A 26,803-nucleotide genomic window follows, 5' to 3' on the forward strand; every position below is an offset into this window, starting at 1 on the left:
CCGCTCTCCGGGGCTCGCTTCTGGGTTCGGCCTCCTCCCACCTCCCACCTCCCACCTCCCATCTCCCATCCCCGGTTGCTGCCCTGCCCGGGATAAAATGAGGGAGCGCCCACGACAGAGAACTGAGTTTATTTTATGACAAACACCTTGCCCCCCCGGCAAGGCCCAGTAGAACGAGGGTTCCCTCCTGACGGGGCCCCCAGTGGATCCCGGGCCAGCACCAGGCCCCCTCCCAAAACCTCCCCTCCTCCCGTGGCCAGGCAGGGGACCGCATGGGGAACGCTGGGGCTGGGGTGTCCCTGGTGGGAGGAAACGACCTGCCGCCGGCCTCAGCTGCACTGCGCGGGTCCTGGGAGCCGGCCGAGGGCCCAGCGGTCTGCAGTCCACGCTGGGCACGAGCTCAGGCACAGGCAGCCTCGGCACCCTGGCCGTCCGCCGGGGCCCCCTCCGCCTTGCTCGCCAGGCTGTAGTAATAGGCCCGCATGCGCTGTTCCACCGCCTGGAAGTCTGGACGGTCCTCCCACCTGTGGGGCGAACGCTAGCTCCAGGCCACTGCCCACACCCCCAGAGCCCAGTTTCAGCGCGGGGTGGGCTCTCGGTGGGGCTGCTGGGTCATGGAGAGGCCTCGCGGGGGTGAGGTCCCAGAAGGCACTTGAGTAGCACGTGCTGACCAGAAGGGCTCAGGCAATGGAGGTCTCTGGGCGTCAGAGTCCCCAGGCCGCGCTTGTGTGGGCGCAGGTGTACGGCCAGCAGTCAGACCCAAGACTGGAGTCCTGGGAGTGGTGTGGCGGTGGGAGCTGGAGCTGTGTGGGGGCTACCCCTGCCCAGCCGGCTCTCGGCCCACGGGGGATCGGCTCCAGGATTCCCCACAGGTGCGGGAGATCTGTGGGTGCTCCAGTCCCTTATGTAAAATGGTTAGAGTATTTGCATCCCGTTTAGTTTCAACTCATCTCTAGATGGCTCCTATGCCTGCTACAATGTAAAAAATACTGGGTAAACAGTCCCTATACTGTATCATTTGAGATTAGGGACGGGGAAAGGAGTGTGTACAAGTTCCTGGCACAATTTTGCAAGCCTTATTTCCACCCTGGGTGGGTTGAATCCAAGGGCGAGGAACCCACGGCCACAGAGGGCGATTGTGTCCTGTCGGGCACTTGGGTGCCGGCCTCTCTGGTTGGTGCACCGGGTGCCTCCCCGTGGAGACTACACTAGGATGGACTCCCAGGCTTGGATGCTGTTTGCTGGCTGCCGTGGGTGTCTGGGTGTCAACGCCAGTGTTGGCTGGGGGGCTATCAGATGCCGGGCTGTCTCACACTGCTTCAGTGACAGCTCCACGTGCCTGATGGAGACTTGGGACCACCGTGGGGTTAGCAGGCGGGATGGTGAGTGTTGGGCTTCAACCAGAAGGGGAGGGGAGGTTGAATATATTGAGGGCTCAATCCTGGGAGGATTGACCCGCGCCCTGAGTACTGGCATCAGAGCTGGGTAACAGGTGTGGCGCTGAGAACTGCTGGATCAGTGTTGAGCATTGGCTAGGGGGGAGGTGGTAGGTGTTGGGTCTGGGTGTTGGGTGTTGGCCCTTGGGAGCCCTATAGTGTCGGTAGGGGTAGGGGGGCTCAGATCACAGAGGTGAGGGAGGCTGTGGGCTGGGGGAGCGTCCAGGGGCAGCCCAACCACGGAGGCCCCCAGCACTCACTTGTAGATCCAGCAGTCGCTCATGAGTGCGTACATCTCAGGTGGACACTCCGGTGGGCACTCCATCCGCCGGCCCTGCTTGATGAAGTCCAAGACCTCGGGGCCCTTCATCTTCTGCGGAGCCAGGGCCGGGGGTCAGCGTGCGTGGCCAGGCCTCCTCCCCCGCCCGCCACCTGCTGCCCGCCGCTGCCCACGCCTGCCTTGTAGGGCTTCTGGCCGTAGGAGAAGGCCTCCCACATGGTGACTCCGTAGCTCCAGACGTCGCTGCGGCTAGAGAACTTACGGAAGTTGATGCACTCGGGCGCGTACCACTTGAGCGGCCACTTCCCTGCTGAGCGGGCCTGGGGAGGGGAAGATGCTGCTGGGCAGAGCTCAGGGACCCTCCAGCCCCCCGACCCGCCTCTGCCTGGGCATCGCAGGGCAGGGGCGCACCGTGTAGTAGCTGTCGTCGGCACCCAGTGCCTTGGAGAGACCAAAGTCGCTGATCTTGGCGTAGTGCCGGTTGACCAGCAGGACGTTGCGGGCCGCCAGGTCACGGTGCACAAAGTTCTTCTCTTCCAGGTACTTCATCCCCATGGACACCTGGTGCAGCAGCTCGGCCACGTTGCTCACGGGGATCTCCTCCCTGGGGTGGGGCCGGGGGGGGCAGCTGGGAGAAGACAGCCCAAGTGCCCCCTGGGACCAAGCCCACCCGTCTCAGACTATCAGATCAGAGGCCAGAGGAGCACCAGCTGTGTGCCAGGCCTGGGGCTGGGGTCACAGTGCGAAGAAGGCTCCAGGCTGAAGTGTCACCCTATGCTGTGACCCCCCCAAGCTTGTCCCTCAGGCTCCTCAAATGCAGCCAAGGCTGAGCCCCCCCCAGCCACGTCCCATCTTCCCCAGGCGCTCTGCCCTCCATCACCTTTCACTCACAGCAAGCCCCGCAGCTCTGTGGTCAGAAGTGCTCCGGAATCTTCCCACTGCTTCCAACAGCCTAACCAGCCCCTCATCAGCACCGCCTGGACTAGAACTGTCAGCTCTGCCCAGGCCTCGCACAATCTTGTCCAGTCCCCAGCTGCATCAGATCCTGCCCCTCCCAGAGCTCCCCCCTTACTCAGGGCAAAAGTCCAAGTCCCCCTGGTAGCCCACAAGGCTTTGCATCATCTCCCTGCCCACACTCTGTCTCCACTGTTCCCACAACAGTGGGAACTGGAGCCCACCCCAGGGCCTTTGCACAGGTGGTACCCTCTGCTTGGAATGTTCTCCCATGGATCTGTGCTTAGCTGCCCCCCCCCAGTCTGCCCAAACCTCCCATTCTCCCTGGGGCTCCCACCCCGGCACGCCCGTGCCCCTGGCCTGCCCTACTCCCTTCTCTCCAGTGCCCCGCTCTGTTTTATCATGATTGTTTACTGCTTCACTTCTCCAACCAGGGAACAGGGCACGCATCTTTGCTCTTGTATTTGCTGATGATCCCAGGTGTCGGCACCAGTTACTCCTGCCACAGAGCAACTGCCCGACAGATACCCGCTCCAGGACTGATTGTGAGCAGGGCGCACCATGAAGGCAGGTGCGCCACAGAGAGCGTGGAGCACTTCAGAGAGCGTGGAGCGGCACAGCGTCCCCCAGGGAGCACAGAGATGCCTGGCCATGAGGGCAGGAGTCCGGAGCCCCAGGCGGCACTAAGAAAAGGCTACAGCCTTTCAGTGAAGGGACAGAGAGTGAATATTTTCACCTATAGATGCCATCTATGGGCTCTCTTCCGTATTCTTGTGTTTAACCTCTAAGAAATGAACTATAGGAGCTGGCGCTGTGGCATCATAGCAAAGCCTCCACCTGTGGGTTCTGGCTGCTCCACTTCCGATCCAGCTCTCTGCTGGGCCCCTGCACCCGTGTGGGAGACCCAGAAGGAGCTCCTGGCTCTGGGCTTCGGATTGGCCCAGCTCTGGCCTTTGCAGGCATTTGGGGAATGAACCAATGGATGGAAGACCTCTCTGTCTGTCTCTCCTTCTGTCTCTAACTCTGCCTCTCAAATAAATAAATCAAAAAAAAAAAAACCTATAGCACAAGACCAAGCTGCAGGCTGCAGGCTGCAGGCTGCTCCAGGTGAGAGACCCCCACCCCTGCACTTTCCCAGCAGTGAGGAAGCCGGCCCGAGAGGCTGGGTGCCACTGGTGCAGTCCTCCCTAGCAGTGTTGATGCTGGTCAGGTCCCGATGTTAGGTACTGTTATCGCTGCAGTGATACAAATGGGGGAACAGGGAGCTGGCAGCTCCCCCTTGTGGACACATGTGGGTGTCCCCGAAGTGTGAACCTGCGTGTGGTGTGTGCACAGCCCTAGCAGCAGTGTGAGTGCCGTCCCACCCAGGGCTGCACGGGATGAGCCCCACACACCCTCGCCCACAGCCCCGACCCACAGGCCTGCCCCGGGGGGAACTCACTTCTTCCCCAGCAGGAACTTGTGCAGGGGCCCTCCGCCTGCCATCTCCATGACCAGCATGAGGGCCTCTGCCTGGCACACGCCGATGAGCCGCACGATGTAGGGGTTGTCCAGCTGGTGCATGATCTGCGCCTCACGCATCATCTCGTCCTTGTCCGCCTTCTCCGTGCTGTGCTTCAGCACCTTGATGGCCACATCGATCTGCTTCCTGCCACGATGCACAGCCAGGCAGGACACACAGGGCTGAGCCAGCCCTGTTCCCACGCACCCACCTCTCTTCTCCCCTGCGCGCATGATGCTCACCGCCCCGACTGAGGCCAAGGCATTCACTCCTCCAGTGGTCAAGAAGACAACTCATAGCCAGGGCCCTCACTGAAAACCACCCCTGCCAGTGACAACCTCCCCAGGGTGACCTGGATCCCACCAGCAGCAGCAGAGGCAGGGGCCAGGGGAGGCAGGGGCTGTGCAGCTCAGCCCAACCCTTCCCTGGCCCAGACCTCCATCTGCCGCTCCCCAAGTGCCTCCAATCTGTCTCGGGGAGGCCTCCAACAAGCAGTGTCCTGTCCGAGAGTCTGTCTCTGAGACAGACAGACATCCCAGCACCCACTGTCCCCCCCACTGCCCCCCCCACAGCTGCAGGGGCGGCCATACTTGCGCATGCGGTAGACGCCCTGGCGCACGGAGCCAAAGTTGCCGCAGCCAAGTTCAATGTCAGCCACAAGGAGGTTCTCACGCTTCAGGAAGAGCTTCTTGTCCTTGAGCTCCTCAGGGTCGCTGTAGGGGCTCTCATACACGCTCGTGTCCATGGGCATCGGCCGCGGCTTCTCTGGGGAAGCTAGGCGCGCTAGGGACACACACAGCCGTGCAGTCCCGGGCAGAGGGTGGGGACAGGGGCCAGGGCAGGGCGGGCAAGGCAACTCAGCACCCACACAGCACATGACCCAGCCAAAGGGCACCCGCCCAGAGCACACACAGGCAAGTGAGGGCACACATGTTCGTGTGTGTGTGTGTGTGTCCACATGTGCACTTGCTCACACTGCTGGTCACATCTGTGGGGGCCTGGAGAGCCATGTGCAGGTGGGCTCTGGAAGCACGTGCGACAGTGTCCACGTGTCACCCACAGGGTGCCAGCTGGTGCACTCGCGCACACATACACACACACACGCGTACACACATGCACAGCTACAATCAGGTCTGTCCCTGTGTGCACCACAGTCATGCTTGCGACGCCTCCAAAGGTGGGCCCCCGGGTGCACATGTAACCACATATGCTCTCTGTCCACACAAGAGCAGCCACAGCAGAGTCTGCCTGCCCGGGTTCAAACCCCAGCCGCGGGACCTTAGAGACCCGCCCTCCCCTTCTCCTCCACCAAAGCACTGCCATCCATGGGATCCCATGAGTGTGTCCCATGGTGGCCTGGGGTTGTGACTGGCACACAGGAGGCCCTCAGCAAAGGTCTGTGTGGGGAACCTGGGGGCCAGGGTCGCGTCCTGCATGTCAGCACACACACCGGGGAGGTGTGATGGCGGAGGCACGCGTGTGCACAGAGCCAGCCAAGTCAGCCCTGCAGGCCTGGCCCCTCCCAGCCAGGGGCCCTGCTTTGCACCCCGACATCTCCACCTCGGCAGCTCACCTGGCTCGGGGGTGTATCCTGGTTCGGGGGTGTACCCATCTGAGTTGAGGGTGTCCATTCGTCTCTGAGGCCAAAGGTCATGGTGTCAGCCATGGTCAGCAGGGCCCGAGCTGGGGGTGCCCAGCCCCTCTTAGTAGACTCCTCCCCCAGAAACAGTGCTGGTGGAGACCCTCTCGTCCTCCCCCACACACCCAGCTCCACCCCCGGACCCCCGACTCTGATGCCGGCTGACTCACTTGGGTGAACGTGGATGGGTGGGCCGGGAGTGTGGGAGCAGCGGTCCCTGGGGGAGCAGAGAGGCCAGTGAGTATGGGGGTGGGGCTCCTGCCCGCCCCTCGCTGGCCCACCCGCGAGCCTGCGCACCTGCTGCGGCACTGGCGCTGGAGTTGGGACACGCCTCCTTCAGGCAGTAGATGAGCCCGTCCGCCTTCAGCTTCAGGTATTCCACGAGCTGCCGGCAGAGGGCGTCAGCGGGGCCTCCTTGCCTCCCAGCATCTGCCTGGGCAGGGTCGGGGGGCACTGGGTGCCTGGGCGGCCTACCTGCCAGAGCGTGTCGAACTTGGTGCCTTCGGGAATGCAGTATTTGCCTGCCTTGTCCTGGCTGATGAGGTAGTGGTACACGGTTTTCCCGTAGACCAGGGACAGTGCGTATGTGCCCTGTTCCTTCCGGGGCCTCAGCCTGGCGCAGGCAAGGAAGGCGTGTCATCCCTACAGCCCCCTGGGTGTCCTCCTGCTCTGCCTCAGTTTCCACCTGACGGGCCCCACATCCCAGAGCCTCATGGAAAAGCAGCAGGGACGGGGAGGCCAAGGTCAGTCCTGCTAACAAGTCAGCGTGGGGGAGGGGAACTCATAGTCATCCAAGGGTCTGGTACGGCCATTCGTGGGGACATTGCTGCCCCCTCCCACTGCAGCTGCACAGCCCTGCGTGACCATGCACTCAGCCACTCATGGCTGGGCCCTCGCCCGTGGTGGGGGCAGAGTACCACTCCACAGGGGGCACCTGGCCCTCCATGGTTGAATACTTGGCTTCCCGTGCCTGGACACCTACCATCCAATAGAAGACAGCCACCCACAAAAGGCACTCAGGAACCCGCGGGGGCCTAGAAGGACTTCAGCCATTTATGACAGACGCCAAGCCACTCACAAGGGGACACACGCTCTTCAGCAGATAGGCTGAAAGAAAGCCATTTCTACACAAGACCCACACAGGTAACACAGGCCGTGACAAGCTCTCAAGGCGGCTCATGCAAAGGCAGAAGGGGTGACCCTGTCATCACAGGAGATCGCCCAGCTCTGGTGACACACTGGCCTCCCATGCAATGACACCGCCATTGCCTTCTGCTGGAAATTTGCCAAAGTGAATACACACGTTTTCAATGGCTGGGATGGCAAGTGAGCTCCTCAAAGATGGTGTGGCAAGAGCCCATCCACTCAAACGCACACACACTCGGGCACGCACACACTGGCACCCTCGCAGGAAACCCCACTGGTCAGCATCACTCACAAAGTAGCTTTGTTTGGGCCGGCGCCGCGGCTCACTAGGCTAATCCTCCGCCTAGCGGCGCCGGCACACCGGGTTCTAGTCCCGGTCAGGGCACCAGATTCTGTCCCGGTTGCCCCTCTTCCAGTCCAGCTCTCTGCTGTGGCCCGGGAGTGCAGTGGAGGATGGCCCAGGTGCTTGGGCCCTGCACCCCATGGGAGACCAGGAGAAGTACCTGGCTCCTGCCATCGGATCAGCGCGGTGCGCCGGCCGCAGCGTGCCGGCCACGGTGGCCATTGGAGGGTGAACCAACGGCAAAGGAAGACCTTTCTCTCTGTCTCTCTCTCTCACTGTCCACTCTGCCTGTCAAAAAAAAATTAAAAAATTAAAAAAAAAATCTAAAAAAAAAGTAGTTTTGTTTGGAGTCAGCGGCACAGTCTGTGCAGGGTTAAGCGTAGGTTTCCCAGGGAGGAGGGAGGCAGCTGCTCCCGGGGTCTCCGAGCTCTGGAAGCTGTCCCTGGCTGGCGGCTAATCCCTGGACTGCACCGAGTCACAAAGGGCTGGCTGGCTGGCTGCGGGCAGCAGGGCGAGCCATCAGATGGCCTGTGAGTGGACCCCCTCGAGGTTTAAACTCCAGTGGAGCGTGCGTCCTGCCGCAGCGTTCACTCATTCCGGAGACAGCGGTGAGTATCGCCCACAGGCCAGGCGCTGCGGTGAGCGAGACAGAGGTGAGCCCGCCTCGCACCATGGCCCTCCCCAAGGCCAAAGGAACAGGGCAGTGTCCCCCAAGCCACCACAGAGGGCCCGGATAGAGGGACGGCTGTAACCATGACCCGTTCCTGAAAGCCTGTTCTCTAGAGAGCGATGTAGTGAAGAGTAACACAGTTCCCAGGCTAGCCCACATCCGTCTGAAGATACACGGAAGACAGGATACCAGGGTGGGGGTGCAATAAGGAAGAACCGAAAGGCAAGGAAGAGAACTCCACAACCAACTGAACAACGAAACGTCCCACAGAGAGGTCACTTCTGTAACCAGACTGCTGGGCTAGCCTTGGGCTATGGCCTCGAGCAACTAGTTCCCTTCCTGTGAGAGGTGAGAAAACCTCCTGAGGGGCACACTCCTAAGTTTCAAACAGGGGCCGGCGCTGTGGTGTAGTGGGTAAAGCCGCTGCCTGCACTGCCGGCATCCCATAGGCACACTGGTTCAAGTCCCGGCTGCTCCACTTCTGATCCAGCTCTCTGCTACGGCCTGAGAAAGCAGTAGAAGATGGCCCAAGGGCTTGGGTCCCTTGCACCCACATGGGAGACCTGCAGGAAGCTCCAGGCTCCTGGCTTTGGATCAGCCCAGCTCTGGCTGTTGCAGCCAACTGGGAAGTGAACCAGCTGATGGAAGACCTCTCCATCCCTCCCTCCTTCTCTCCCTCTCTCTCTCTTTCTCTCCCTCCCTCCCTCTCCCTCTCCTTCTCCTCCTCCCCACCCCCCGCCTCTCTTTCTCTCTGTCTATAACTCTGACTTTCAAATAAATAATCTTTTTTTAAAAAAGTTTCAAACAGAGACACGGTGCTGAGCTGCTCACCAGCAAATGTGTATCCATGCGTGTGATGTGTGTGTACAATATTGAAAAAGAACACCCCAGTTTTAGCAGCTTCTCCCACCCACTGATGGCATCTGGTTCTCTATCTCCTGAATCAGGGTGCAACCATGGGACTAGCATTGGCCAATAAGACGTTCGTAGAGATAACACAAACAGAGGCTTGAAAAATGGTTGAGCCCTGAGGCCTACCTGCCCACGCGCGCTTTCCTGGTGACCCTGCAACCACCATGGGGTTGAGTCCAGGCCAGTCACCAGAGAAGCCACGTGGGTAAACCAGCTGCCCAACACGTGAATGAAGCCATCCTAGTGCATCCAGCCCCAGTCGGCCTTCCAAGCACCAGCTCAGTCCTAGCAGAAGGGGCAGGCCTTTGGCATGGGAGTGGAGACACCAGTTAGGAATCCACATCTCATACTGGAATGCGTGGGTTCAAACCCCAGCTGCAGACACTACTGATTGCAGCTTCCTGCTAATGTGGACCCGGGGAGGCAGCAGTGATGGCTCAAGTAGTTGGGTCCTCGCCACCCACAGAGGAGACCTGGATGGAGTCCCCAGTTCCAGGCCTCAGACCCCGGGTTGCTGTGTGCATTTGGGGAGCCCAGCAAACAGGAGTGCACTCTCTCAAACACACACACAAATAATTTTTACAAACCAGTAGAAGAACCATCCAGCTGAACTTAGTCCAAACTGACAACCCTTCTAATCAAGAGTGAATAAATGGAGAACCTGCTGCCTCCATCCCATATGAGTGCCAGTTCAAGTCCCGGCTGCTCCACTTCCAATCCAGCTCCCTGCTAATGTGCCTGGGAAAGCAGCAGATTATGGCTCAAGTGCTTGGGCCCCTGTACCTGCATGGGAAACCCAGAAGAAGCTCCTGGCTCCTGGCTTCAGATCAGGACAGCTCCGGCCACTGTGGCCATCTGGGGAGTGAACCAGTGGATGGAAGACCTCTCTCTCTATCTTCCCATCTCTGTCTGTAACTCTACTTCTCAAATAAATAACTAAAAACTTTTTTTAAAAAAATGCTATGTTGGGGACTTGAGAGAAACCCAGAGAAGGAAACCCGGATTACATGGCCAAAGAAAGGTGAAAATGTATTTTATGAAGGAGGGAGTGGAGATGCAGAGACATGTCTATGGCAACAGGAAAAGTGGCAGCAACTCCCTTTGTCGCATCCAGCCAGGGGAGCGCCCCCGCACTCAGGCACCTAGGGTAACATGCGCAAGGGGAAGTGGGAGAGGACTGTGCGTGAGATGTGCAACCCAGTTAGTGACATCTTAGTGCCACACTGGGGGAGGTGCAGCACCCAGATGAAGATTGATAACATCAGGACCAGCCATCACAACGTGCTAAATATGTGGCCCTCCAGGTATACCAATGCAGGCAGATCCTACCCTCAAATCCATGGACCAAAAGGAAAGAAAGAGCTCCAAATCCCATGTCTGAGATGTCCATACCTTCACTATGACACCCCTGTTCCAACCCCATGACAGGCTGCAAAACCCCCCGCCTTGGGGCCAGTGCTGTGGCATAGCAGGTTGAGCCCCTGCCTGCAGCACCAGCAGCCCATTCAAGTGTCAGTTTGAGTTCCAGCTGCTCCACTTCTGACCCAGATCCCTATTAATGTGCTTGGGAAAACAGCAGATGGCCCAAGTGTCTGGACCCCTGCCACCCACGTGGGAGAACCAGATGAAGCTCCTGGCTCCTGACTTCAGCCTGGCCCAGTCCTGGTCATTGTGGTTATTTGAGGAGTGAACCAGCAGATGGAAGATCTCTCTCTCTCTCTCTCTCGCTCTCGCTCTCGCTCTCGCTCTCTGTCTCTCCCCCTCTCTCTGTAACTCTGTCTTTCAAATACATAAATACATCTTTTTAAAAAATATGCCTGCCTCAACAATTCTCCCTTGGGTAGCCCCCTCCTCTCAGTAACTTTGGTTTGGACCACACGGCTTGCTTTGGCCAACAGGACATCAATACCAGTACATAAGCAGAGACTTGGAATGCAGCTGTGTCTTGAAACGTACCCTCTCTGACCATTCCTGGGAACCCCCCAACCACTGCCACATGGATGAACCTGGGCTCGTTTGCTGGATGACGACTGCACCCCAGCCAGATCACCCCCATCACCCACCTGACACTGACACAACGGCCGGACACTGACACAATGTGAACACGGCCACCCCAACCTGCTCAGTCCCCGTCCAGTTGACTGGAACCAGAAGACCTGCTCAGCTGGGCCCAGTTTCACAAGCAGTAACCAGTGCTTCAAGCCGGTGAGCCCTGGGGCAGTTTATTACAGAGGGAATACTAAGTGGGCCAGGTGCAGAGGCTTCCTCTCAGACCAGGAAACAGCCCAACCTTAAGTTGCACGCAGCAATCCTGGCAGCTGGGCATTATCCGTAATGTGCATTCAAGGACCCCCTTCAAAGCCTTGGCAACATCACCTCATTTTATATCTCAAAGTTGTGAGTATATTGGTCAGTGTTCTGTCCCTGTGGCAAATGCCCGAGAGGAGATACTTGGGAAAGAAAGAGGTTTAGTTCAGCTCACAGTTTTGGAGGTTCACAGTCCAAGATCGAGAAGGCCTTCTTGGTTTGGCCAACTGAAGAAGCTGGAGGACAATGACAGACAGCAGGGGCATGGGGAGGAAGGCCCTCATGTGAGCCAGCACAGAGATAGGCCAGGCCCATCCCAGGCCTGTCACTGGCCTGGAGAGAGAAGTAACTCCTAAGGCTACACCCACAGTGATCTAAAGACCTTCCACTAGGCTACCTCCTAACTACGCCAACCCTTAACCCATTAATCATCAACATAAGACTTTAGAGACCAAGGCCCTAACACATGGGCTGTTGGGGGACCCCCAAACTAAACATATCCAAACTATAGTAGCAAAGTGGAATGGAAATGATTATTTCATCAGCTGATGGTAGAATCGCGGGGAGGAAGCTGTATCATGTGGGAGGCCTGCAGGCAATCATACACACCTCGCATGGGTGGGGGAAATCAAGGGAATCCCAGTGGGATGGCCCAGGAGAGGGATGGTAGGGATGGCGAGGATTTAGCCAGGCAGGAACTCAGGCCATGAGAAGGGAGCCCCAGGAATTGTCCCCCACGGACCTCTTGAAGGGGTCACTGGATTTCCTGAGGTCATAGGAGAGAGGCCAGGGCCAAGTTGCTCTATACCTTGAGGCCTGAGTGACCTCAGCTGACATCTAATCAGCAACTGGTATACAAAAGAATCCATGAGCAAATCGGAAAGCATGAGCCCAGCAGGGCTGGCAAACACTCAGCAGAGGTTTTTAAATAGCTTTAAAGATTCCTGGGGCTGGCACTGTGGCACAGTGGGTAAAGCCGCTGCCTGCAGTGCCGGCATCCCATATAGGTGCCGGTTTGAATCCTGGCTGCTCCATTTCTGATCCAGCTCTCCACTACGGCTTGGGAAAGCAGTAGAGGATGGGCCCCAGCACCCGCGTGGGAGACCCAGAAGAAACTCCTAGCTTCTGACTTTGGATCAGCCCAGCTCTGGCCATTGCAGCCATTTGGGGCATGACCCAGTGGATGGAAGACACCTTTGTCTCTCTCTCTGCCTCTGCCTCCCTGTAGCTCTGCCTTTCAAATAAATAAATAAGAATCTTTAAAAAGGGAGGGGGGCAGCGCTGTGATGTAGCAGGTAAAGCTGCCACCTGCAGAGCTGGCACCCATATGGGCACCAGTTCAAGTCCCGGCTGCTCCACTTCCAATCCAGCTCTCTGCTATTGCCTGGGAAAGCAGTAGAAATGGCCCAAGTCCTTGGGCCCCTGTACCCGCATGGGAGGCCTGGAAGAAGCTCGTGGCTCCTGGCTTCAGATGGGTGCAGCTCTGTCCATTTTGGCCAACTGGGGAGTGAACCAGCAGTTGGAAGACCTCTCTCTCCCTCTCCCTCTCTCTCTCTCTCTCTAGCTCTCCTTCTCTCTGTGTGTAACTCTGACTTTCAAATAAATAAATCTCTTTAAAAACAAAGATTCCTTCGCAGACAGCCACAGCTGATGCATGCACACACATACTCACCCACAGGTAACAAGAGCTAACACCTGGTGCATTTTCATATGTGTCAGGTACTGTCCCATCGCAGCACGTGTGCTAATGCATGCACTCTCTATAACAGCTGCTACCATCTCCAGCAGTCAGAGAGACTTGCTTCACACCCTTCAGGGCTCCTGCCTCACTTAGGTCAAAAGCCAAACTCACCTCCCTGCCCTCCTCTCCGCCACTCTCTCCTCCCTCCCTCAGCTCCAGGCACACCTGTGCCACCATAACTGGCCCCCTCTATGTCTCTCCAATGCACCAGATAAATCCCAGCCTCCTGACCTTTGAACTTGCCATCTCCATACAAGGGCCAGGAACACCATGCCACCTGAAAGCTACACCACTCACTTCTTTAAAAAAAAAATTATTTATTCAGAGTTACACAGAGAGAAAAGGGGAGACAGAGTGAAAGGTCTCCCATTCGTGGGTTCACTCCCCAAGTGTGAACCCGTGGAGCTGCGTCAATCTGAAGCCAGGAGCCAGGAACTTCCTCTGGGTCTCCCATGTGGGTGCAGGGGCCCAAGCACTTGGGCCATCTTCTACTGCTTTCCCAGGCCATAGCAGAGAGCCAGATCAGAAGTGGAGCAGCTGGGCCTCGAACTAGCACCTATATGGGATGCCAGCACCACAGGCGGCGGCTTTACCCACTACACCACAGCGCCGGCTCCAACACCACTTACTTCTCACCTCTTTTGCTCAGTTACTCAAAAGTCACATTCTCAGGGGGCCAGCATTGTGGCACAGCAGGTAAAGCTGCCAGTTGCAACTCCACCATCCCAGCGCCATCAAAGCCCCATACCCTCTGCCTCTGAGTCAGCTCCCTGCTAATGCACCTGGGAGGCAACAGAGGCTGGCCCAAGGACTTGGGTCTCTGCACCCACGTGGGAGGCCTAGATGGAGTTCCAGGCTCCTGGCTTCAGCCTCACCCATTCTGGCTGTTGCAGCCATTTGTGGAGTGAACCAGCAGATGGAAGATTGTGTGTGTGTGTGTGTGTGTGAGAGAGAGAGAGAGAGAGAAACTCTGCCTTTCAAAGAAAGGAAAAAAAATCTATCTTTTAGCAAAAGTCACCTTCTCAGGGAGGCCTACCCCAGCCCTAATCTAGCATCACCTGTCTGCCCCACCTGCACACAGGTACCACTGACCACCCGCTGGCAGAGTCTGTATTCTATCGATTCATCTTTTAGCGGGCAGGCACTTGTGTCTGCTGGGCTCCCTGCTCCTACCCAGCAGGCATTCAGTATACACTTGGGGACTGGAGCCGGGCAGAAGTCCCCATATTGTCCAATGTCCACAGCCAGCAGGAGGCAGACCCGGGATTCCCAGCCAGACCAACAGGCTCTGGAGGCTTTCCAAGTCACGGCCGCTGCTTTGTCATAGAAAAGCCCCTCTGCGCAAGAAAACCTCACGGCCTCGTGCACACCCCTCGTGGGCCTCCTGCACACTCAGGTCTGCCCCAGCCCCCAGGAGCCCAGCTCACAAGCCCCAGCTCTCACCACCCGGAAACCACAGGCCGTAGCCCACAGGCCCGACGTACAGAAACTTGCCGTCGGTCTGAGCGCCGGAGTAGAGTTTGCGCTCAGCCTCCTCGCGCGTCAGGCTGCTGTGGTACCAGGGCATCCGCTCGTGGGCTGTCGTGGCAATGAGCTTCTCCACCTGAGGGGCCTGGCTGATGATGGCTTGCTCCAGGGCCTCACCCTAAGAACGGAGGGGCGGGGAGGCTGTAGGTAGGGCCAACGGCACAGCCACTGGAACCCTCTTCCATCACCTGGACCCTCCTGCTCGCCCCACCAAACGCCCCTAGGATGTGTCTGCAGGCAGCTGGGGACAGCCTCCTCCATCTCTATGGCCCCCTCCCCAGTCCATGCAAGGGGTGACCATGTCCCAGATGCCACATTCCAGCTCCCCGCTAAGCGCACCACCCGGTGCAAGTTGTCCAGCCACCCCTTTGACCACTCCATCCCAGGGCGCATCCGTGCCCCACGCAGCATCCTCTCAGGCCCCCTGCCTCCAAGCCCTCTACCCAGATACCGCCCCCAACCAGGCCCCACTCTTGCAGCTTCCAAACACAAGCAGCCCCAGAGAGCTCCGCCCTCCCCATGGCCCCGCCCTGGGCCCCAAGCGCTCACCTCCAGCTTCCACGTCTGGCGCACGTAGTCACGCACCATGGCTTCTCGCAGGCAGTCGAAGACTCCGGGCTGCGGCTCGAGGCCCGATGGCCGGTTGCAGGGCTTGCGCAGGTTGCAGGGCAGCCCGTCGGGGTCGCGCGAGTAGAATTCGCAGAGCTCGGCCGGGCCGCAGTGCGCCTTCCCGCCCGCGATGGCGTACGTGCCGTTGAGCTGGCGCTCGATGGGGAAATGGTGGAAGCGCACGTCGTGCACCAGCGACAGCACGTAGCCGCCCAGCGAGCGCAGGCACTGGCGCAGCAGGAACAGCCCGTCGGCCATGCCCGCCAGCTTCAGGTGCTCCTCGGCCTCGGCGCGCGAGATGCTGCCGTAGAAGAAGGGCAGGTGCGCCGCGGGGTCCGGCATGGCCGCCGCCGCCCCTCGCAGGCTGAGCGCCTGGGCGCCTCAACACACCCTGCGGGTTCAGATCGGACATGGGACGCACGTCAGGGCCTCCGCTGCCGGTGCTGAGCCCGGTCGGTGGGGCCTGGACGTGGCAGGAGAGACGCGCACGGAGGGGCCTCTGTGTGGCACAGAGGAGCGCGCCCAGCGTGCAGAGCCTGCCCTGTGCTACAGTCGACCGCAGCTTGCTGGGCACGGAGCAAATGCACCTCTGTCTTTTCAAAGACCTTGTGCAGAAGGGCGGGACACCCCAACTAGTGCCCCCCCAACCTGCACCTGGAGCCGCGGTTCATCTCCCAAGCACGCGTTGGATTCTCTGTTTCAGATGCACTCTAAGGAGCGGGATGGGTATGGTGAACAAACGGACAAAAATAATGGCTACAGAGCCCAGTGCTGTGGCTTAGTGGATAAAGCCCCAGTCTTGGCGATCCCCGCATCCCACATGGGCACCATTCGTGTCCCAGCTGCTCCACTTCTGACCCAGATCCTTACTAACGGCCGGGAAAGCAGAGATGACCACCCAAGTGCTTGGGTCCCTGCACCCTCACATGGGAGACCCGGAAGAAGCTCCTGGCTCCTGGCTTTGCCTGGCCCAATCCTGGCCTTTGCAGCCATTTGGGAAGTAAAACAGCTGATGGAAGATATTCTCTCTCTCTCTCTCTCTTTCGTCCTCTCTATAACTCTTTCAAAGTAAATAAATAATTTTTTTCCTTTAAAAAAAAGAATAATTACAGACGGAGGCCGGGATTCTAAAGGAAATAACACAGAGTGATACTAAGTAAGGGAGGTAGCCATGGCCGGGCTGGGCTCCTGCTCTGGGGCAGCTTGTGAGCTAAGATCTAAAGGATGGGAGGAGCTGATTTTTCAAAAAGCGTGGGAAGAGCACCAGGCAGAGGGACAGCACGTGCAAATGTCCTGGAGCGGGGACTAGCCTTGCTCGTCCAAGGAAGCTTCTCTCCTCCCTCTTCCACCGGCTCCCTTCGGCCTCAGCAATTCCCCCTTCCTGCTCTTCTGCTGTCTTAACACAAGCAGAGACCAACCTGAATATCCATCTGCACAGGTTAGGAGCCTCAGGTGTGCCCCCGTGTGGACTGTGACACAGCCGTTAAGCACAGTTGGATGGATGATTGCAGGGAGAAGGAATTAAGGTAGACAGGTCATGAGGATTACTTAAAATGGTCTGCCCTCAACTTCCGGGGGTGATGGTGGTCCTGTGTCTTCATAGGGCTTGGTTACACGGTGTCTGAATTTCCCAAAACTCAGAAAATGTGTGCCTAGGATTTGTTCATTTCATGGTGTTTGATACCCCTTCAATGAAAAGAACCACAAACTATTAAGGATCTGCATACAGAACTGTTTTGTTCTGAAGGGTCCTGATGACTGTGATTGGCTTTGAAAGGCCAAAACACCATGGGTTGATGGGTAGAGGGGAGTGGAGAGACAGACACCATCACTTATGTTCTTCACGGAAGTTCTATAAAGTCATCACAAGTACTAAGTTAGCAAACATGCAACCATCACTCCTCGCAGAAACACAGTTAGTTTCCTGCGAGACTCTGGTCACAGCATTGTCATCAACAATTGATACGTAGCCTGTGTGTTCCGTTGGAAGACGGCTGGTTTAATACACACCGCTGATTTGTTAAGGTTGAATCAGCCCACTGCACTGTAGCTCTTATCTCACCCAGCTGGTGTTTTTTCCCTAGGACACATCACAGCCTTCTTCCACTTAGGAGCCAGACAGCATGTCAGCTGATGTGTGGGGCCATTTTACCCAGTGAAGTCACCAACAGACAGCACGGAATGTCACAAAGGTGGCGAGAGCCAGTTGTCAGTTCTAAGACAACACTCCTGATGCCTGCACTCAATAGCAAACTGTTTGGTGAGTCGTGGCTCCACTTCCTTCCTGGGAGGAGCAGGTGATGGTTCAAGTATTTGAGTCCCTGCCACCCACGTGGGAGACCATGACTGTGTTCTGGGCGCAGGCCAGCCTTTGATGTTACAGGCATTTGGGAGGTGAACCAATGTAGGTTCTCTCTCTCTCTCTCTCTCTCTCTCTCCCCTTTTCAAATAAAGTGAAAGTCAATACATGAACTATAGTAATCAAAATAGGTTTCAAAAAATTTCACAAAACGTGGCACCACACAGGCCAGGGCAAAGACACTTATTGACAGTATGGAAGGAAACAGGAAGGCAGAGTGGACGCTGGGTTCTTCCTCAGCAGGTGACTCAAGGGCTTTGCCGCTCTGTGTGGCTGAAGGATCACAGCCGCACCACGTCAGCACTGAGGCTACAAACCAGCCTCCACACGCAGGGGAACTTGCAAATACGGAATCTATGAATCGTGGGGAGAGAGTGTCGGTGATCAAGGAAATACAGTAAGATGGAAATCAAGGGAGCAGATGATGGGTGGGCGTTAATTCTCTCCACTCTCGGTGTATTTGTAAGTTGTTGGGCAAATGCTCACTCCTCTCTCTCTCTCTCTCTCTCTAGCAGTTGTTTCTCTACTAAGCTGGGCCTGGCAAGGCCTGGGGCATAAGCAGAAGCAAGCAGGGGTACAGCAGAAGCGTTGAAGGCCAAGGGCATGCAGGGACAGAGAGGAAGCCACGGGAGTGGGATCGGGTGACTCAGGTGGGTGAGGGCAGCTCTCACTGGATGGTTTCTGATGCTTCCGGGAGGGCCAGCGTCTGGGGGAGTCTGAACGCCCCAACTGTTACAGGCCGGCAGGTGTCTCAGCAATGAATAAGGGACTGCAGTTGTGACACCCCCCACCCCCAGCCAAGAAGCAGGTGACCACTCCCTAAGTGTTTAGAAAGAGTCCCCAGGGCTGCCAGGGACTCACTCCGAACCAGAGACACGGAAATTGCCACCCACTCAGAAACCTGAAATGAGGCAGCTAAAGCCGTCCTATCCGAAACTGCTCAAAACTGGGAACAACTTAAATGTTTCTCAGCACATGAGTAAACAAACTGTGGTGCATGCCTGCAGTGAAACTGAATGAAAAGAAATGCTAGGGCCGGTGCTGCAGCACAGCAGGTAAAACCACAGCCTGCCGTGCTGGCATCCCACATGGGCACAGGTTCAAGACTCAGCTGCGGCCGGTGCCACGGCTCACTAGGCTAATCCTCCGCCTTGCAGCGCCGGCACACTGGGTTCTAGTCCCGGTCGGGGCGCCGGATTCTGTCCCGGTTGCCCCTCTTCCAGGCCTGCTCTCTGCTGTGGCCAGGGAGTGCAGTGGAGGATGGCCCAAGTGCTTGGGCCCTGCACCCCATGGGAGACCAGGACAAGTACCTGGCTCCTGCCATCGGATCAGCGCAGTGCGCCGGCCGCAGTGCACCGGCCACGGCGGCCATTGGAGGGTGAACCAACGGCAAAGGAAGACCTCTCTCTCTGTCTCTGTCTCTCACTGTCCACTCTGCCTGTCAAAAAAAAAAAAAAAAAAAAAAAAAAAGACTCATCTGCTCCACTTCCAATCCAGCTCCCTGCTAATGCACTTGGGTAGAGTAGTGAAAGGTGGCCCCTTGCACTTGGTCCCCTGCACCCACGTGGAAGACCCAGAAGAAACTCCTGGCTCCTGCCTCCAGATCTGGCCGTTGTGGCCATTAGAGAAATAAACCAGCAGATAGAAGACCAATCTCTCCCTCTCTCTCTATGCCTCTATGTGTAACTCTGCCTTTCAAATAAATATACCTTAAGAGAGAGAGATGCTAATACAGGTCCAGTGTTGTGGTGCAGCAGGTGACACCACCACCTGTGATGCCAGCATCCTGTACGAGCGCCAGTTCAAGTCCCAGCTGCTCCACTCCTGATCCAGCTCCCTGCTGATGTGCCTGGGAAAGCAGCAGAAGATGGTCCAAAGTGCTCAGGTCCCTGCCATCCACGTGGGAGACCAGGATGGAGCTCTAGGCTCCTAGCTTTGACCTGGCCCAGCCTCAGCTATTGTCACCATCTGGGGTGTAAACCAGTGTATGGAAGATCTCTCGATATCTCTGTCTCTCTCTCTCTCTGCAGTTATGGGGAACACATCAATGGGTGCGAGGGGGCAGGGGAGGGACTGACAACAGTGGGGCAGGAGGGAGCAGGGGGATTCGTCTGTGTCTTGTGGCACTGGCAGTTTCTCAGCTGAATGCGTTTGTCAAATCCCAGAATGCGTCAGAATTGGCCTCTAGTTTTCCAGACGTCCATCAGGCCTCAGTGTCTTTGACTACGCGGGCAAAGGAGCCGGGAGGTCTCAATCCCCTGGGCACTAAGCGTGATGACGGCAGCAGAGACAGTTGCCAAATGTCATGTACCCGGCTCTGTCTGTGTACTTGACTCCTGCCCTGCTCACTCATCTGGGCTCAAGGTCGCCCTCGCCACCCAACCCCTGCTGCCTGCAGCACCCAGCACACACTTCCTCGGTGCTGGGTCCTCTCACTGAAGGACCCCAGGGCCCCTCCCTCCTCGTGGTTCTCTCTCACAAATGCCCCTGCCTGACTCCTCCCTCTCTGATGCCTCCTGCTCACACTCCTGCCCCAGCCCCTGGACCTCTACTTGGGTCACCCTGTTTGTGGCTACACTTGCTGTCACACCCACCAGTCCTCTGGCCCAGATTGGGTTGGTTTGAGCTGGCATCACCTCCTTGGATCTCCACCAGCTATTTCTATTAATACAAACCAAGATTTAAATTTAACTCCCAGGGCACCTTGTGGTTGGAGTGGCCCCTCAGGCTTTCTCCACGTGAGCTCAGCTCTGGGGGCTGCAAGCCACTGCTAAGCAATTCTTCCCCAAGGACTCCCTTGCTCTGGAACCTTCCATGGCTCCCTTCTGCCCATGTCACTGGATCTAAAGTCCCCAGCCCCCTGCTGCAGCCCCACTTCTGTACTCTGACCCACGCAGTGCCCTCCACTGGGTGTGCCCCCACTCCCATCCATCTTCCCAGTCCTGCCAGCCCCTCCTGCAGCCTCAGAGAGCCACTTCTGTGGGGCATCAGGGCACGGGAGGAGGCACCAGGGGGCTTGTCGGGGGACAGCGGGGAAGAGTGGCTGGTAAGGTGGGTCTCGGGCAGGAAGCTGTGGCTGGAAACTGTCAGCAACACAGCTTGAGAAACTGCTCCCCACGGCGGCCGCAGGTGCAGCCGGGCTAACCAGAAGCCAGCAAGGACGCAGGCAGAGATGGGGGTGGGGGCTGGCTCTCAGGGCCCAGGAAGAGCCACGAGCCATGATTGGCTCCCTCAGACCCAAGGCCAAGGTGTCCCAGAGGCAGGCTTCCCCTCGCTTCCCACCATCCCTGTGTCACTGCCAATGACGATGGCTGCTGCACGACACAGCAGGTGGCTCCTAGGCCTCTCATGAGGGTCCGTGCCAGCAAAACAGGAGGCAGAAGGTCAAGGCCAGGAGCGGAGAAGCTGGAGCTTTCTCCACGCAGCAACCCCCAGGCCAGCACGGGCTGTTTGCTCTCAGAAGAGCTGGACCAATCCACAGCTTCCTTCCCAGTGGAACCAGAGACTCGGGCACAAGTCTTGGGATGGGGGACACCAGATCCTTCTGTCCTGAGCATGTCCCTGAAGACCTGCCAGGAGACACAGCCCCTGTGAGATACCCCCAGCCTGTGTCCTGGCCGGGGGGACCCACTTGGGTTTAGGAGTCCCGACTCCAATTCCTCCATCTATCAACCTGTTCTTCCCCCAAGCTGAGCCCCCATGCCACCTTGCACTGATCCCTTGGGCCAGAGAAACTGCTTTGTCCTCCCACAGTGGGCAGCCTGCTGGACACCAGCCTTGGTCTCACAGCCTAGGTCTGGGGAGGAAGGGGAGGAAAGCTTTGACCCCGGCCGCATGTACCTGCCTGCAGTTCCAAGCTCCAGTTCCTCTCTCTGGGCAAAGGCAGCATACGATGATACCGCCAAAGCCAACGACAGGTTCAGAGCGCCCCACGCACAAGGGTCTGCTCTGGCCATAACTCCCACACCTGGCTAGCAGGGCCCTGAGGGCCGGCCGAGGCTGGGAGCCCACCCTGAGCACAGAAGGCCCCAGTAAACACCCAGAGAAGAGGCTAAGGCATGCAAGCCCAAGCAATCCAACCCCACAGGCCCTGCGGAGGGGGGCTGGAGTAGCACAAGCCAGGCCTGGGGGTCCCCATGCCACCCGGAGCCAGAGACAGGAGACGTTCCCCCCAGGCACTGCTGGAAGGGGGTCCCGAGCCCCCTGGCCACACGCCCTCTCACCAAGGCCCCGAAGCTATTGCCAATTCCACTTCCAGGCCATCGCCGGCCCCAGTGCCACCAAGAGAGGCGGCACAGGCATTTGGCCCTGAACACAAGGCCATCAGGGGCTATACTGCAGGCCACGCAGACAGCAATCAAGGTAACGGACTGTGCGGTGCCATGGGTGGTTTGTCCTGACCCCAGGAGTTGAGTCTCGCACACCAGGGGGATGTGGCCAGGACACTGAGCTAAGCTCTCGAGACCTCAGCTGGCAAACGGGGCCGGTGAAGGTCCAGACACGGGATTACTGGGGTTCCGTGAGATGAGACCCCCAAGCACCCAGCACGGGGCCTGGCCCACCCTTCTCTCCCACAGCCCTTTAGAGCTCCTGCACTGTGGCACAGCAGGTAAAGCCACCGCCTGCAGCGCCGGCATCCCATATGGGTGCTGGTTCGAGACCCAGCCACTCCACTTCCAATCCAGCTCTCTGCTATGGCCTGGGAAAGTGGTAGAAGATGGCCCAACTGCTTGGGCCCCTGCACCCACATGGGAGACCCATAAGAAGCTCCTGGCTTTGAATTGGCACAGCTCCGGCTATTGTGGCCATTTGGGGAGTGGACCAGTAGATGGAAGACCTCTCTCTCTCTGCCTCTCCTTCTCCCTCTGTGTAACTGACTTTCAAAAAAATAAATAAATAAATCTTTAAAAAAGAAAAAAACGTTCAATCCTCACACCAGCCCTCAAGGCCTGACATAACGTATTCATCACCTTCTTGCCCTCACTTACTTCCACCAGCCACACGGGCCTCCCTGTGTCTTGTTCAGGTTCCTCGGACGAATCGGGCATGATCCAACCCCAGGGCCTTTGCAAGGATGGCTCCCTCCTCCTGGCTACTTTTCCCCAAACACTCTCAGGTTTCTGCCTAAATGTCACCTCCTCCAGAAGCCCTCCTGGACCTTCCTCCTTAGAGCAGCTTCTCCCTCCCTCCCTCTCTCTGACCCACCCTCCTTGTTCTTCACCACCATTGTAACAATGCACAATCAGCTCACGGACAGGCTGTGTCCCCTGCCAGGGAACCTGAAGGGTCCCTCGCACTCCCCCACCCATATCAACAAAGCATACAGCCAGTGCCAAACGTGAGGGGACTTCAGGGTGCAAGGAGAGATGGACTTCAAGGGGAACTTTATTTTGGCACAACAATTTTTTGAAATTCATGCACAGTATTTTCATAATACACATTTCCATGAACTTTTTGGAGATTCTTGTGTGCATGGATGTCGAAATTGTTGGCACCAAAATAAACTGATTTTTGAATTGATTTTTGTTTTGTTTTCTTTTGTTTTGTTTTGTTTTTATTTGAAAGGCAGAGTTAAGCCGAAGCCAAGAGCCAGGAGCTTCCTCCAGGTCTCCCACTTGGCCCAAGCACTTGGGCCATCTTCCACTGCCTTTCCAGGTGCATTAGTAGGGAGCTGGATTGGAAGTAGAGCAGCCAGGACTTAAGCCAGCGCTCTGATAGGCGGTGCTGGCATCACAGGTGGCAGGTAAACCCACTGTGCCAAAGGCCAGCCCTGACACCCACATAAACTGATCTTTGAAGTCCACTTTCCCATCGACTTTCTGAAATGCCCTCCTCTATGCTGTGATGGGCAGAGACACCTGGGAGTAGCCCTAGTGAAAGGGGAGAGGTAGGGACAGGGGAGGGGAGGGGAGGGGAGGGAGAGGAGGCCTTCTCCTCCAACCAATACAGAGAGAGGAGGGGACCAGGCCAGGAGAGCCTCGGCCAGGCAGGGCCCACCGCCCAGCCCTGCCCCCATGCCTTTCTCCTGGCCATGTGCTTCTGGCCCCCAGGTTGTCACCCCACCCCCACCCCTAGTACCATCCATGATTCCTGCACCTCCCTCCCCAGGTTGGGTCTGGTGGCGCTCTGGGCTCTCAGGGTCTCCACCCTCCGACATCACTGCCTTGATGGCCTTGGACGATCACTGTCTATTTGCTCCTCCATCTCTGGCCCGGCTGAGCTCCCAAAGGCATAGCCTATGGCCACCTGGCTTCCTCCCGTAGCCCCTGACTCCTCTGGGTGCATGTCTGTCAAATGGGTACAGCAACAACAGCTCCCACAGCCCTTCAGGGACACTGTCCATTGCATCTAAGCCCCCCTACAACTCCATTAAATGAGGACGCTTACGCCCCTCCCTCAGCTAAAGAAGCTGAGGCTCCGAGGGGTCTCAAGGTCATGGTCAGTGACCTTGCAAGTGGCAGTCAGGACCTAAACCCAGGTCTCTCTGACACAGCAGCTGGCACCAGCCACCCTAGGGAACATCTACCAGAAGAGCAGGACCCTCAGCTCTTAACTGGGCCCAGGGGACCCCACGTCTCCATCGACCCCCCAAGCTGGCCCAGCAACCTTCGACTCTTGGGGAGACAGGGGCAGGTCCCTGAATCCAGCCAACTCTGTTCTCTGTGTCTGTTGATGGACTAAACAATGTCCCCCCACTCCACACACAGTGAGGCCAGTCCCTCCCACCTCAACCTCCACTGCTTGCGTTTTGTGAGCTGTGTGACCTCAGCAAGGAGCTTTCCCTCTCTGAACCTTAGGCTCCGGGACAAAGAGGCAGCAGTGGGGCCCATGTGAGAGTGATCGACTTAACCCCAATCCTCAATGCAGGGCAGCGGGGACCCACATGGCGGGGCTGGCTGCTACCCCACCAGGCATCTGCAGCAGCTGTAGCGTGCAGAGCCCGAGCCGACCCAGAGCCAGGCAGGACGAGGGGTCTAGCAAGATGCTTAGACGGCACCTGTGTGCCCGGCTCCCTGGATACTATCACTCACCACTAGGATTTGTAGACAGAGAAGCTGAGCACAGAGAGGGCAAGCGATTCTCCCGAGGATGCCCAGCTGCTGGCTCCAGGTGCGCTTCCTCCCCTTCCAGGCTGCCTGCCGGGGGTCCCTGCCAGGGAGGACAGGGCAGGAAAGGAAGGAAGGAGCAGCCCTGGCATCTAAGGATCCTCTGTCCTGGGAGCACTTGACCCTAATGTCTCAGCAAAGCTTTATCAGTCACCTGCTGTGCTGGCCCAGACAAGACAAATGAAGCTCATCCTCAGCTGCTGACCACACAAGCCCCTGTCCCTTGCTAAGCCACGTTTCCCAATAGTCAGGGACCAAGCGCCTCCGAGGTACCCATAGTTTCATCTACGCCTAACGGATGCACAGACAGAGGCTCAGAGAGGCCAAGCCTCTTGCCAGGCACACACAGCAGTTGCTCAGAGCTTGAGAGATCCATTCCCATAGTTCTCCAGTCCCCCCCCAGCCCCGGGCCTTTAACCTGAGCTCACCTACGAGCGGCTCAGGCCGACCCGGAGCCCCTGCGTGGAAACCATGCGTTGTTCGAGTCCGCAGCCCTGGTGAGCTAGTCTCACGTTCTCAGGGCCAGGGAGCCACAGCTCACATCTGCACCCTCAGAAGCTCCTTCTGCTTCCTGGAGCCACGGAGGCAGCCCTGACAGGGCCCAGCAGGAGGCCAGGGGCCGGGCAGGCAGCCCTGTGGCCCGCTGACCCTTGGGAGCAGAGCAGCTCCCCTAAGAGTGGCCACAGCCGTGTCTGCTTCCCGCTCCAGGCAGACACCGCAGCGCGCAGCTCCCACGGCCCTGCCTGCCGGGGCCTCCCCAGGAGCTCCCCACTCCCAGCTAACGCTGTGTCCTCCTCCACCTGACACAGGCCAGCCAGAGATGGGGGCCAGCTGCGGCTCCACGTGGCCAGACTTACCTGGGGCTGGGCAGGTGGATGCAGAGGAAAACGGGCCGCCTGCGGGGTCTCTGGTCCCCAAACAAGCAGAGCTGCTGTTAGGTGACGAGTCAGGGCCCGAGAGCCCATGGGCGCCCCCGCCTACACACACACACACACACACACTCACACACACACACACACACACACACACACGAGGAGGCCACGCCCTGCAGGGGTTTTCACCTGGGGGCAGTTCCACTCCCCCACTCCTGTAGGCCAGGCACCCCCGAGGCCGAGGTCCTGGGGTGGCCCTGATACTGGCCAGGCCTGGGCAGCAGGCCCGAGGCCTGCCACTCACCTGGGTGCCGGAGCAGTGGCGCCGAGGCCAGAGCAGGGCAGGGCTGCGGGCCGGAAGGCCTGGTGTCTGGGGCGCTCCTGCCAGCAGGCTTCTCTGAAATGCCACCTATTTCCTTGTTGTCAACACAGGAAAGGGGGCCGTTTGAAGTCTGCGTCAGAGTCACAAAGTGCTGTGTGCAAGGAAAATCGCAGGCCGCACGCTCCGGGGCGGGCGGCGGGCACTTCCGGGGCCATCGCGTGCCAGCCCTGGCACCAGGGGTCTGGAGTGGGGGTGGGGAGTGGCGAGGCCAGCGGCAGGCAGGGCTCCTTTGGGGGTGACCTCTGTGATCGCAGCACCTCCCCCGCACCCCAAGCCTGGGAAGGAGAAAGGGGTGAGCCTGGGCGCGGGAGGCTGGGGACCCCCCAGGCTCACTGGCAGCTGGGAAGTACTCGCTTTCCCTGGCCGAGAGCCATCAAGCCTGGCGGAAGCACACAGAGGAATGACTGCTTCACTCCATGGGCAGGTTAGAGTGGGCGGGGGCAAACCCCCGAAGTCGGTGCAGCCCTAAAGGCTCAGGTTCCTCCTGCCGCTGGCTGCCCATCCGTGCCCTCGGCGGGCTCCCAGGCTGCAGGGGGTGGCTGAGCTCAGGGGAGACCACACACCTGGGCCCTGGGTGCACCCCAAGGGGCTCCATGGCGCTCTGGGCTCCCAGAGGAGTCACACACAGAGACAGGGCGTCCCCCAGCACCTGTCCAGTTCCAACGCTGCCCTCACAGCTGTGCCCCGCTGGCCACCGCCTCCTGCTCTAGCCTCTTCCTCAACCTCTCCTCCCTTCGCCCACAGGAGGGTGCTCACCCCCTCAAAACTATCCTCAATAGATGCCTTCCTGTGCCCCGAAGGTGGCGTGGAAACCAGAGACGCAGACCAAGCCTCCTGTCTCCACACTGGCTCCTCTTTATCTGGGTAATAGTGGCAGAATATTCTAGAAGACTGAAGAGAAGCCCAGTGACAGCATCCGAATCACACCAACCCCAGCAGCATTTTTTCTTTAAGATTTATTTATAAGGCAGAGTTAGAAAGCAGCAGAGGCAGAGAGAGAGAGAGAGAGAGAGAGAGAG

At 58.2% G+C, this 26,803-nt stretch overlaps 1 protein-coding gene across 2 annotated transcripts; it reads right to left on the reverse strand.

The window, feature by feature from the left end:
- Positions 1 to 113: 113 nt before the first annotated feature.
- Positions 114 to 25,838, reverse strand: ZAP70 (zeta chain of T cell receptor associated protein kinase 70). 2 transcript variants are annotated; one of them, XM_008253649.4, is made up of 13 exons: positions 25,707 to 25,838; positions 15,006 to 15,456; positions 14,414 to 14,574; positions 6,285 to 6,423; positions 6,108 to 6,195; positions 5,981 to 6,027; positions 5,745 to 5,808; positions 4,762 to 4,954; positions 4,112 to 4,318; positions 2,128 to 2,320; positions 1,896 to 2,036; positions 1,697 to 1,809; positions 114 to 524 (listed from the first exon to the last, which is right to left on the reverse strand). In XM_008253649.4, the coding sequence occupies exons 2-13, from the start codon at positions 15,405 to 15,407 to the stop codon at positions 401 to 403; spliced, it is 1,872 nt and encodes a 623-aa protein (XP_008251871.2). In that variant the 5' UTR covers positions 15,408 to 15,456; positions 25,707 to 25,838; the 3' UTR covers positions 114 to 400. The 2 variants fall into 2 exon arrangements, with proteins under 2 accessions (XP_008251871.2, XP_017195309.2); XM_017339820.3 differs by lacking the exon at positions 25,707 to 25,838 and adding an exon at positions 25,388 to 25,511.
- Between the last annotated feature and the right edge of the window lie 965 nt (positions 25,839 to 26,803).

This window comes from Oryctolagus cuniculus, chromosome 2 (assembly GCF_964237555.1).
Source record: "Oryctolagus cuniculus chromosome 2, mOryCun1.1, whole genome shotgun sequence".
NCBI classification, from domain to species: domain Eukaryota; kingdom Metazoa; phylum Chordata; class Mammalia; order Lagomorpha; family Leporidae; genus Oryctolagus; species Oryctolagus cuniculus.

Bases quoted from the DNA above. Each gene is read 5' to 3' on its own strand.
- ZAP70 (XM_008253649.4), bottom strand. From the start codon at position 15,407: ATGCCGGACCCCGCGGCGCACCTGCCCTTCTTCTACGGCAGCATCTCG. The intron at 4,955-5,744 runs GTGAGCTGCCGA...GTGTGTCCCTAG, and splicing joins AGGATACACCCCCGAGCCAG to CGCGCCTAGCTTCCCCAGAG. The intron at 525-1,696 runs GTGAGTGCTGGG...TTCGCCCCACAG, and splicing joins AGCGACTGCTGGATCTACAA to GTGGGAGGACCGTCCAGACT.